Below are 12,375 nucleotides of genomic sequence, written 5' to 3'. Positions count from 1 at the left end.
CTCCACTATGTTAATTGTGGCAGTTGCTCTAAATACAGTTAAGAGTGAGAATTACTACTATAACTTTGTTTAGCTCTCAGTAAGAGTAGATTTGTTACCCCTGTAAACAGATTCATGTGTTGATTGGGCAGTCACTGACTTACTTGAGTGCATTWGTGTAATCACTGGTTGCTAACTGCCATAGAAATGCCTGACAAGGATCTTGAAATCATAGATTGTTTTTCTGAGGGCACAAAACAAAGGGAATTACATCATGCCAGTATTTTATTGAACTACAGAAAATTGCCAGAATCTGACAGYGTTTGTATTCATTCTATCTCATGCTGACTCATCAAAGAAACTAGAATTAAAACATAAAAAGTCAAGACTTGTATAATTCTGTGCCTACAAAGACAATAAGAAGAGTGTAAGTCAAAGTTTTGTTCCGCATCCCACTAAGAACAAAATTACAGAAACGAGCGAACTTCTTAAAAATAAATTTAATTTTATCCATTAGAAATATCCCCAATAAGTCCACCTTTCCATAAAGGCTTAGATTTTAAACAGAGTTCACATTTTTTAAAATTAATAAACAGCTAAATAATTTCAGTATTAGATTCAGATTCTGTTTAACTGAATAAGAAAGCAAGTCAGTATCAGGTAATCAGGAAGGAATAAAATTTTTTTATGCTGTCAGTTAATTTCTAGATCATTGATATGAGCACAGAACTTAACTTCAGAGTCAAACTAAGTGGACCAAATACATRAAATCAGCACATGATCTTCAACATTTCTACAGATGCCAGCAGTATTTTAATGACTTTTGCACTGCATTCTAAGGTAAGTCAAGCCAACTGCCATATGAAACAGATAATAAATGCTATTTACTTTGTATGGGTGTGTCCAGTTTCCTGATACACAGAAAAATTCAGCATTGTAAACAAGCCTTCTAATACAATCCACAGAAAAAAACTGTTCACTGTATGGCTGACACTTTGAAATGTTATGATTACTATAGTTTTATTGTGCTCRTGAGAAGTAGGCTTGTACCTGGATCTTTTTGCTTAACTTTCTTTTTATTAGGATGCCATTTTACGGATCATGTAGTTCAGAATGCCGCCGTTGTGGAAGTAAGTGAGCTCCACATCAGTGTCAAATCTCATGATGGCATGAAAGGTTTTCCCAGTGTCCAGCTGTTGGGGTCAAAGAAAGTCATTCAAGCAGCAGAACCCTGAATACGTTACTTGACATCATAGTAAAATAAGGACTACTAGGATGGTTTTGCCATCTTAAAAAATTGTGATAAAGAGCTAAAGGGAACCAGGCACCACTATTTCTGTCCACTCTAGACTACTGGAAGCTGCTCAAGAGGGAAGTTGTTTAAACAAACCATAACAATCACAACATAGAATCTCATTGCATTCGTTGCTTCATTTATAACTGAGAAATTTATGGTGGACTTTGAGTGACTGGTCCAAAATACAGGATAGCTTTGTGTTAAATAAAACAGTTTGGGCATCCTGCTTTGATATCCTATCATAGTAAATCATAGAATAGTTTGGCTGGAGGAGACTTTAACGATCACAGAGTTCCAACCCCCACTGCCATGGGCAGAGAACATTCCACTAGACAAGGTTGCAGAAAGCCATATTCAACCTGATCTTGAGCCCTTACAGGAGAAGGAATCCACAACTTCTCTGAGCAGTAATTTCAGTGCCTCATCTCAAATTATTCCTTATATTCAATTTAATTCTACCCTCTTTCAGTTTAATCCTTATTGGAATAACTGTTTTAGTCTGGTTTATCATCTCAATTCTCCTCCCCATATTAAGTGAGAGAACCTGACTGCCGTGTAACAGCATATGTTTCAAAAAGACAATTAATTTTTAGTACAATTACAGTGATTCAGAAAATTCAGYTCTTAAATGTCTCGTACCTTAATCTGGACATTCATCTGTGGTTTCAGTTTTTCAGGGATGATAATTGTGTAGCGCTCCCGTCCAGTGAGTCCTAAAGTTCCTGCATTCTCTCCAGGTAAATACTGCAGAGGAATCACTCCCATTCCTACTAGGTTGCTTCGATGAATTCTCTCATAGCTTTCAGCAAGCACAGCCTTGACACCCTGGGAAACACACAACAGGTTGAATAATGTCATAGTTCAGAACAGTCTTCCCCTACTCATAAGAAGTTTGTGGTCCCTTCCAATTAATTTACCGGCTACTGGTAGAGTCAGCAAGTTTGTCTGACAACAAACTGTCCAGGATGACTTGTTTTGTACCTTAGCTTTCACAACTCTTTAAAAGAAGTCTAACTCAAAAAAGTTACATGTGTTTTCTTAGGAATCCTGCACACTATTTTAACATGTCTTATGCAGCGCACCACTAGTCATTTCCATAACTCTTCCTCATTCAGTGATGCCCTCCTATAAGCACTAGAGTGCAGTTCAATTAACTTTGAATGTTTTATATAGTTAATAGAGTTAACACAAAAACTCATTGCCAAAAAAAACCCCAGAAATCTAAACCTTAACACCCACTCTCATAAAACTTATTCTAATAATGCAAGAATGCTTGAATCAAAGTGTGTGCTGTAAACAATGTAGGACTGGATGACAAAGAAAKAAACAGATATCTCACTGTATGTGGATTTCTATTAAGCTCCCATGGTGAAGCCATGATAAATTTAATTTTCATTGATACTCAGGATTCTATTACACTTTCTAGCTTSCTTGCTAAGTGACCTTAAGGATGCTGCTGAAAGCAGATCTGTGGTTTACAGGGTTATGGAAAGTGGAAGTAAAGATAYTGGCCTTTCTAGTGTAGCCTTGTGGATTTCTAACTGAAGATGAGTCACGTCTTCCAGTCTGAACAAGAACTTTTAGTATTTAAATGGCTTTTGCAACTCTATTGTGGCTCTTGGAGTCAACTGAGATTTCAAAATAGCTTTTGCTACCAAAAGTAAGAATGAGCTACCCAAGATGTTGATGATAAGCTAGTCTTCCTGACGAATTAAATGCACTTTTAATACTGTCCTCCTAGCTTACTGTAGCCACTCACCAAGAGGAATGGTCCTTTAGCAGCCCAGTCTCTGGAACTTCCTGYACCATATTCCTTCCCAGCCAGCACTATCAGTGGATGACCAGCCTGCTTGTATCTTTCTGCAGCATCGAACACGTCCAGCTGGAATAAAAATGCCAAAGGCTTTGTAAACTTTTTCCAGGTGGAAGTACAGTTCCAGGGAAAGGAGGAGGAAAAGTATGCCCAYATAAACAACTGAAGCCCACAACTTCCACTAAGCAGCATTTTAAGGACATTGACCAGACAGCACTTTGTGGCTTCTATCTGAGCTCACTCCCACCATAAACCTGCACCWTCCACTTGTGCTTCTACAGTGGTTACATTCCCCATGGATATGCCTGAAAGCACCACATTGAATAGGYATAYGTGACTGCTTCCCTGAGTCAGCTCCTATCCCCTCCATTAGCTTTACTTAAAAGGCACTGAAGTAAATTACCTAAGCTATAAGAAGGAAAGCCACCACTAATGCACTCTGTTTTCAATGAGCCAGTTTAGAGCAGCATGTGTACTTACAACYTCCCCAGAAGGGAAATGGATAGTCTGAGGTCCTTGTTTATCAATAAACTTGTTGACCAAGCGAATGTTTGCAAATGTCCCTCTGGCCATGAYAGCATCATTCCCTCTGCGGGAGCCATAAGAATTGAACTCTCGAGGAGTCAGGCTATTAAGGGAAAAGATGAAAAGAAACAGTTGGTTTTAGACTAAAAGCACTCTAGGTTCTAAGARAAGAAAGTAAAAAACTGGAGTTTCTGAGCCAAATATGTTCCCAGCTTGGCAGTAGCATCTAGTTAGCTAATATTTCTACTTCTGAGATATTTTGAAAGAGATGAAGAATAATTTAAAAATAGTTACAGTTTGGTCACAAAAAGCAGCTTCCATAGTGTTCTCAACTTTTGTCCTAGAAAACAGTATCTGACAGTAATGCAAGGATATAATTCAGGAAGCTGCAACATGACTTTTTTCTTAATAGCTAATGACTGAAAATCCTTCACATTATTTCTATTAATTACCATAGCATCTAGAACTAAGGCAGAGCACTGTGCTAAAGATCTAAAAAGAAGCAGGGAGTCCGCTGCAAGTTAAAACTGTAGAAGAAAACATTTACTTGCAAACAGAAATACAAGAATGACGGAACWTTCCAGCCTAATCAGTAAACAAAAAAATGCACTGTAACGTGACAGAAAATTAAGACTGTTTGCATTGGGCTACATCCAAACCACAACTGTGGCATACAACATCTGTTTTATAATGCCTGTACAACGATTCAGATTTCCAAGTAACTGATAGYAGGGGGTCAGAGTCCAGAGGAGTTGGTTTTTATTTTTATCATGCTGTTTAAATCCATTTTCYTTCCAAAATTATTAGGTCTAGTGAGTTAGGACTTTTTTTTTTTTGTCAGTGCTGTTCCTCAAAACATCATAGAAGTTTTAAGAAGTGCTAAATCAGAGAATAAAAGCATTATATTACATATGAAGACTGAATTGGTCAAGTAGTTAAGCCCTAGTCTTGCCCTAAGTTCAACCCTGAGTACTAAACTGATAGACTGGTCACAGAAAAAGATTAACATTTTACAGGAATTTAGACTCCAATCACAGTAGATTTACCAGTTATGTAGCTCCACTGAATTCTAAACTTCTGGATGTTCTGTAGTGCCTAAGAGACTAAATCTGTGAAATAATTGCACATGCTAGAAGAAATAAATATGGAAACAATTTTTGGCACTAAAGAAAATGGTTATTTTGCTTCGATAGGGAGACAAATCTTGATTTCCTTATTTATGAATAAACTTACAGGTGAATTTTTGCAATAAATCATCTTCTATTCCTGTCTTCATCAAAAGATCTTCAGCTCTACAGTGGTAATGCATGCACACACTCTRTTCTAGTTCTTACAATTAGTGAGTGCTGCTGAAGCAGCAGAAAAGTATTTCTTTCTTTCTTAATTTATATGTTCTCCAGGCAGTCATCAAGGCATGCAAGTGTATGTGAACAGATAGAAGGTATGTGTGCCTGTTATATGGCATAGTAATTGTGGTTTGTTTCCTCTTCCCAATGTATGACAAGAACAAGAAGCARTGCTTACCCTCTGCTGGTCAAATAACGGGCAGCAGGACTATTTCTCGCTATGTTCCCAGCTGGAGATATGTGGTCAGTTGTCACAGAATCCCCAAAACTCAACAGGGCATAGGCATCTTCTATTGTTTTTGGAGTCTGAAGAGCCAAAGTCTAACCCATCATAAATAAAAACAAAATAATTAATAAATGAAAAATAATTCCTTTCACACTCTCAAAAATATGCAAGTTACAAAATGAGGTTTCCCTTTTTACATCAGTTAGGAGAAAGGAAAAAAAACTATTAAAAATGTTTATGTTCTTGAACAAGTTGGTCAGCAGATTCGTGCACGAAGAAAATAGAGGAGATGAAGAAAACTAGCCAAGGTTTCCTGTGGTACATGCATGAAAATCTGGGACATGTGTGCATGACATTCCTAGACAYGTGTGTGCATCAAAATCTCCTTTTACTTTTAAATGGTACTGAACTAGCAATCCAAACACGGAGTACTTAGTGCAAAATGCAAGCAGGTGGAACTGTGCATTAAATTTCCTGGTTTTTCTTCACCTGCTTTGTGACTAGAAGTATTTCAACTTAAAAGGAAAAGAAGACTTTTCAAGAGCCCTGAAGTGARTCCTTAAAATCCTGAGATTCACTCATGCCTTTGTATTAGAATGAACACAATAGTGCAATTCTAACATTTAAGAACCAAGGCCTCAATAGGCTTTTATGGATCCTCTCAGGTCCCTTGAAGTGGTTTTGCTTTGCTTTTAAGATTAGTCAAGATCACTGCACACTTTGGCTTCATTCAAAGAGAAAGCATGTACGTACCAGACCATCAAAGAAAGGAGGAGACTTGATATAAGTAGACTTGGGATTCCAAGTATACAGTTTATCTGAAGGAGCATCTAAGGCATTCCAAGACTTGTTCACTGTCTGAAAAATACACAAAATCCTTTCATAATAATAAACCGAAATAGAAGTATTCACATAAAATAATAATAGTATTGTCACTAAAAATAATATAAGTATTGCCACACTTGTTAAATAAAAATATATAGAAATAGTATTTATCAGTAATCTTAAAAGCTTCCTTAACATACAAACCCTAAGAGTATTTTGTTTCAACATTTGAGAAAGGTTTGCAGGAAGATGTTACCAAGTACTGCAAGTTTTTTTTCTGATGTCAACCCTATTAGTTAATGCAAATGAATTTTATGTCAGCTGAAAAAAATATCAAGCATCTGTGAAGGTAGAATATCCCACTTTCTAGTATTCAGCTGCGGATGGCTGTTGAAAACACATCATCTACACGTTACATTAAAAATATCATACGRAGCAATTTTCAAAACATGATTGACTTAAGAATCAATTAATTATCCAGCCGATTTTTTTTTTAGAAAACTTATTTGAATATTTGTTAGAACAAGAGCAACAGCTATGGATGAAAAAAGTTCATTTCATTATCATGACCATCTTACTTAGTATTCTTATGGTATCAGAATACCATACTACATCAATCAAACGACTGCCAAGAGGATTAATTCTTTTTAAAGAAAATTACCTCTATTTTTTCGTAGACCTCCTTGAACATCCCAGGAATCACAAACTGACGCTCAACAGCCTGAATCTCATTTCTTGTTGGCCAGATATCTTTCAGGAAAATCTTCTTCCCTGATGCATTTATTCCTGTATAAAACGGTATTGTCACACTTGTTGCATAAATTTTTCGTTAAAAAGAAAAGTTTACCACTGCGTCCTCTAGCTATGAATTTCTTGTAATACTCAAAAGACACACTTTTATTTCACTCAAAAGATCGGACAGAAAAGTATGTCATAGACTTGATRATGCCTGCACATAACCCTTCTTTTGTGACTTTCAGTGGCCTTCCAGAAAAATTTATAGAATCATTCATGCTGGAAAGGATTGAAGGTTGTCTGTACAAAGAAAACCTACTAACTTAGGCTAGCTCTTGAAAGACTATCACCCAGCTAGAACCAAAAATATGCCCCAGTGGAATTAGGAGGAAGCCAAGCCCAAGCATTACTGCTCCCTCATACCGACTCCATGTTGCTTTAACGCTTAACAACTGCATGCTCTKTCTCCCAGAGGTACTTAGTATTTTGAAGCACTTCCCTAGGACAAATGCTTCTGAAGAGCTTATTTCCAAACAGTTTCATTTATAAGCTGTGAAAAGAAGCATCCCAAATCTGTCTTACCCAAAGGCTCTTTCTCAAAGTCRATCCGGATGGTGCCTGCAATTGCATAGGCTATCACCAGTGGCGGGGAGGCCAGGTAGTTAGCACGGGTGTTGGGATGGACACGCCCTTCAAAATTCCTATTTCCAGACAACACACCCACTGCCACGAGGTCTCCCTGTAAGAGTTTGAGACAAAGATAGGTGAGGTCCTTGCAGAATCCACACACCCAGCAAGTCTGCAGAGCATCACTGCACTGCAAGAAGTGGACAGTCACAGAACTGTCTCCTTCCAAACAATCCCAAAACATTTCCCACRGAAAAGTAAATATAGACTGAGTTTACTTTGTACAGAGCTGAGAAGAGTCACCACACAGTATAATACAGCTAAGAGCAGCACACATCCAGAGAACAGCTTACACAAATAAGCTGCACAGAAAAAACTGCATACCTGTGTAATGGCCTCAACAACAGACTCTGGTAGGGGTCCACTATTGCCAATACATGTCATACAGCCATAACCCACCACATCAAACCTATAAAGAGCACAAAAATAATAGTAAACAAAAAGCTATCTTGGAGCAAGACATTTAACTGCTCAGCAGTTGGTGATGATTACTTCCAGAAGAAGTACTGATTTAACAAATGAAATGCGGCTGAAAACAGCATTTTTGAGAATGCTCTATTTTTAACATTGCAGTGACTGTCCATGCACACATAATGGAAAATGGGTTACCTAGCAAGAGGAACAATATAGTGTGATTTACACTGTTCAAAACAATTAGCCTTGAAAATAACCCATTCTCCTGCTTAAGAATATGTCTTCAACACATTACACCAGGTCTTCATCATTGGCACAAAGCCAGGCAACATGATAGCAATATGTTCACTTGTGAAGAATCACACCATAAGGTACCTGCAATATCTTTTAAGCTGCACAGAGAAATAGTTATTCTATCACATCACTTGTTGACAATGCTTGTAGTTAAGCCGGCATAGAACAACCGTAAGAAAAGCACTCCTACCCTAGTTGGGAAAGGTAGGGCATAACTCCACTCTCTCTTAGGTAGTAAGTGACAACCCCGCTTCCTGGGGACAGGCTAGTTTTAATGTACGGTTTCACAGTCAAACCAGCTTCAACAGCTTTCTTAGCAAGCAATCCTGAAAAATACAAAGGATAGTTACAGATTTTCCTGGAAGTGAGACAATTTGGTAGATAAGCATGTTAAGTGAAATAACATAAAATAACTGGGAATAAAAAAGGGCACCAGCAATGAAATATGACAGTCAGCCAACAGCATTAATTCTGTAATAACAAGGCATAGCTCAAGTGCTCTGTTGAACTGYAGATCCAAACTGCAATTTCTGTTCCACTAGAAAGTTGATGGAAGTTGCATTCAGTAAAATGCACTCACTGGGGCAGCATGTAGACATTCAAAATTAAGAACACTATTTTTGAGACAAATGTCTCATAAAAACTGCAGTGAAGAACTGTTAAGTTCCCAGTTACTGTGGTCTAGCAACCCCAAGCAGAAATAACTGCCAGCATAGGACTTGCTGCCCTCAGAGGCAGAAGGCTATGAGAGCCCCAATGCTGGCCCTTGTCACAAACAAGCTATCTCACAATCCACAGCTTGTTGTACGAGCACTGTTTTACCACTCCAGGATTTGCAACATGCATAGAGATATTTCAGCGGAATGTGCTACTAGACACACAATCCTCCTGAATTCCTTTCATTGAAATGGATTGTCCATACATAGATGAATGTTCAGAAAACAGATCCTCTCCAGTTCTTTCTCAGGATGAACATAAAAGAAGCAGCAGATAGACAAACTATGCAAAACATTACATTCCCATGCTGCGTTTTTTCTCTCACACATGACATCCATTTAGACAAGAAAATAAACATAAGCTGTGCCTTATCCAACATGGTCTCCAAGACAAAGATGTCATCAAACTGTTTTGCCTTTGCCAGCTGTCTTGACAGCTCTATTAGACATGACATGGATCATGACACTTTCAAATGTGTGAAATGTCCTACACATGWGAATTTAAAGAAGCTATCATATTCCTGAAATTGCTGAGGTTCTTTAGCTACCAGAGGAAGTGGAGCTCTTCGACACTTTGCAAATGAGACCATGAACAAATGATTATCCTATAATTGAGAGTTTGACAGCCTATTGGGGAAGTGTTGGCTTCTGTCTTCCAGCTCATACCAATTCTGAAAAGATGGCAAAGTCAAACTCTCAAAAGTGGCAAGGAAATGCCAGAGCTTCAGTTGCTCTGAGCAACCTTAATCCAACACCTTTGTAAAGTCAGACTGGGGTGTCAAGGTTCCTAGAGCATACATCCACTATCCCCAAAGACACACAGCCCCTTCTCAGTGCACAGGATACACAGCAGTAATTTGAAACAACTGCTTATTATCCTGGATGGTTTTAGCTCGGTTACTTATTGTGGGAACACTGTATGTTTGCTTACTTTCATTTGAAACCTCACCCGAAAGCCTAATTACTGCGTTTCTTGATGGCATCTCAGAGGTTCTCAACACTGCTGCTTACAATTATCAGAGAATTTTCCTTCCTTGTCAAGGTCAAAACGTAAGTGCTGCCGTACAGAATGGCAGCAAAGGTGACAGTAGTCACTAAATCCAAGTGCATACACAAAGATCCTCAGGACTACATTTTTCAGGAGTGAATGCACTCCAAGTACCACTTGGAGTGCAGTAGTGAATGCACTCCAAGTACCACTTTTGTTTGTATTTGCAGAGCATTCTACACTTTAAACCCATAGAACTACTATGCCAAGATGTTGAAAGATCAGCATCCCTACTGCCTCAGAAAGGGTTAAAACTGTATGCCATTAGCCAAACACTTGAGGAAACTATGCTAAACARGTGGCACAACTGAGGAATACACCCATCTAGAACTAAGGGAATACACAATGCAAAGAGAGTCTGACTGGAGAAAACCTGCTTCTTGATCCTTGGAAGAAAGAAATATTGGTGTATTTCTGTGATAATGCAGAACGGACCTGAGGAAAGAGGTATGCTGCTTTGGCTGTCCTGTTAAGGACAAGTGGATTGGGACACCTTGTTCAATTCTGTTCCTCCCAAAGTGGGAAGCAAATGAGCAGGTCTCTACTTCTCTTTTGCCCACATCTTAGTTTATGATGCACTTTGAACCTGTTGCTACGATTTAAGACTTTTGYGCCTAGGAGAGAGGTGAACTGCTGGTACTGTCAAGTACCCAAAGAGAGATACTAGTCTAAAAACAGGTGATACATATCACATCAAAAAGCCAAACACAAAGTGACTGCTGACAGACTCCTATCAAGCCAAAAGCTTCCCAGCACTACACAGGAACAAAGACAAACTACATCACTTCAACCAGGAAGTAATCCTCTCTGGTCCAGGACCAYTGTATTGCCCATGGCACATACCTTTTGACCTTTGTAGGAATAAAGACTGCATTCTATGAACAGTCTGACAGAYTAGTAAGCCCTAAAGCAGTGATGATCCTACAATGACAGATACTACCCATGTATGTGTTTGCAGAGGAGAGAAAGAAATTTGTGAACATSTAGCCAAGCATCTGGGAAAGTGGGTCAAACTTGTCCACTATAAACTGAACCCATTGAGCTCACACTCTTCATCCCTATGCTGTTGCCAGAAGCACACATTAGGAAGCCAGACTGCCCACACTAGCCAGGTTAAAAATGAACAATCTCATAACCTGAAATTTAACACAGTCAAGTCAGACTAACTATTCTGTAGTTGGATGCAATTAAAGTGTAAATCAAAAGGCTCTAAAAGCTGGCAATCTCTGAGAACACAACTTGCTTCCTCTACTCACCCCTAACATGGCCTCAAACCCTTGTTTGAAACAACATAGAGGGCAATCTCTAGCTAAGAATCAAATAGATCATTCTTCACTGTGCCTCTTCTGGCCTTGACTTTCTACAGCTTCTTCTCAGCTCCACATAACAACTTCTGTGCATTTGAAAAAGTGTTGGTTAATTAAGTTCCAGCTTGCCCTGTAGAGAAAACAGTGCAGGAAGAATGCATTTTCATCAACCTACACCAYTTCCAGAAACCCTTCTGCTACTCTTAGAAACTAACCTCAGTTYTGGCATGCCAAATGACAAAACCAGCCCTGTGCATGTAGAATTACATCAGTGGTGTTGCTGTCTTTAAGATATTCATCCAGAACAATACAGAATCTCAGTATTTGCACATCAGGCAAATCAACTTACCTGCGCCCAACATAACGGAGGGATTACTGGTGTTTGTACAGCTTGTAATGGCAGCAATCACTACTGAACCATGAGCAAGCTCRAAGTCACAGCCCTCAAAATTAAATTTGACTATGCTGCTGTGTCGGTCTGGGGCAATTTGGAAACCCTTGAATCCTTGCTGTGGGAGGAGAAAATAAGAATCAAAAGGAGTGCTTAATGTAAGTATTTTGACTGAACATTAGTATGGACTGTTTTTTCACCAGTGAGAAGCGTCTTTTAGTCACATCCATGCTTGTGCTTTTAGGTCTGATGGTGAAGGCTTGCATCTCTGGTCAACCACAGTAATGGRCAAAAATCTTTTTCCTGGAGTTTATCCTCTTCTYTGTTTACTGGTAAAAGAGGCAGCCTTTGCTGCAAAACATGTTTGTGCTTTCTTCCTRCATGTATRTATCCTTCTTCAGATTGCCCAGATACATCTTACTCCTGTRTGTTCCAGACTCCTGATCACATATAGTCTTAGTACACAATCTAGTTCTGAGATTTTAGCCATAATATGTAAGATTTTTATGCCACAATTATCAAACAGCTTAAACGTATACCAGGAGCTGATTTGAGAGGCAAAAGTTGCCTCTCAAATCAGCTCCTGGACAGCTGAAATAAAAACAAAGACGAAGAAGGTGCTGATTATGCCATAAAAAATTACACTTACATATCTGAAATCGTAAGATCACTTACTGGAGTTTGGAAAATGTAACAAAATGGGAATTATTGTAGTTTAGGTTTCCTGATTTACATCACTAGAATTCTGTATTGCCTTTAACAAGGGTGGTTA

General features: G+C 38.6%; 1 protein-coding gene across 3 annotated transcripts in view; it reads right to left on the bottom strand.

Moving 5' to 3' along the window:
- Positions 1 to 464: 464 nt before the first annotated feature.
- The window catches only part of ACO1 (aconitase 1), a 35,851-nt gene continuing 23,940 nt past the window's right edge, over positions 465 to 12,375 (bottom strand). For all 3 annotated transcript variants that reach the window (XM_057373055.1, XM_057373054.1, XM_057373056.1), the window contains 11 exons: positions 11,562 to 11,721; positions 8,332 to 8,467; positions 7,758 to 7,842; positions 7,329 to 7,485; positions 6,673 to 6,797; positions 5,940 to 6,044; positions 5,139 to 5,281; positions 3,570 to 3,717; positions 3,036 to 3,158; positions 1,916 to 2,101; positions 465 to 1,172 (listed from right to left, as the gene is read on the bottom strand). In XM_057373055.1, coding sequence (XP_057229038.1) covers positions 1,059 to 1,172; positions 1,916 to 2,101; positions 3,036 to 3,158; positions 3,570 to 3,717; positions 5,139 to 5,281; positions 5,940 to 6,044; positions 6,673 to 6,797; positions 7,329 to 7,485; positions 7,758 to 7,842; positions 8,332 to 8,467; positions 11,562 to 11,721 — 1,482 coding nt within the window. In that variant the 3' untranslated portion in view covers positions 465 to 1,058. The remainder of the gene's footprint in view (positions 1,173 to 1,915; positions 2,102 to 3,035; positions 3,159 to 3,569; positions 3,718 to 5,138; positions 5,282 to 5,939; positions 6,045 to 6,672; positions 6,798 to 7,328; positions 7,486 to 7,757; positions 7,843 to 8,331; positions 8,468 to 11,561; positions 11,722 to 12,375) is intronic.

Source organism: Malurus melanocephalus, unplaced genomic scaffold (assembly GCF_030028575.1).
Source record: "Malurus melanocephalus ecotype Western Australia unplaced genomic scaffold, MMel_1.1 scaffold_184, whole genome shotgun sequence".
Taxonomy (NCBI): Eukaryota; Metazoa; Chordata; class Aves; order Passeriformes; family Maluridae; genus Malurus; species Malurus melanocephalus.
This window is presented reverse-complemented; position numbering and strand designations above follow the sequence as displayed.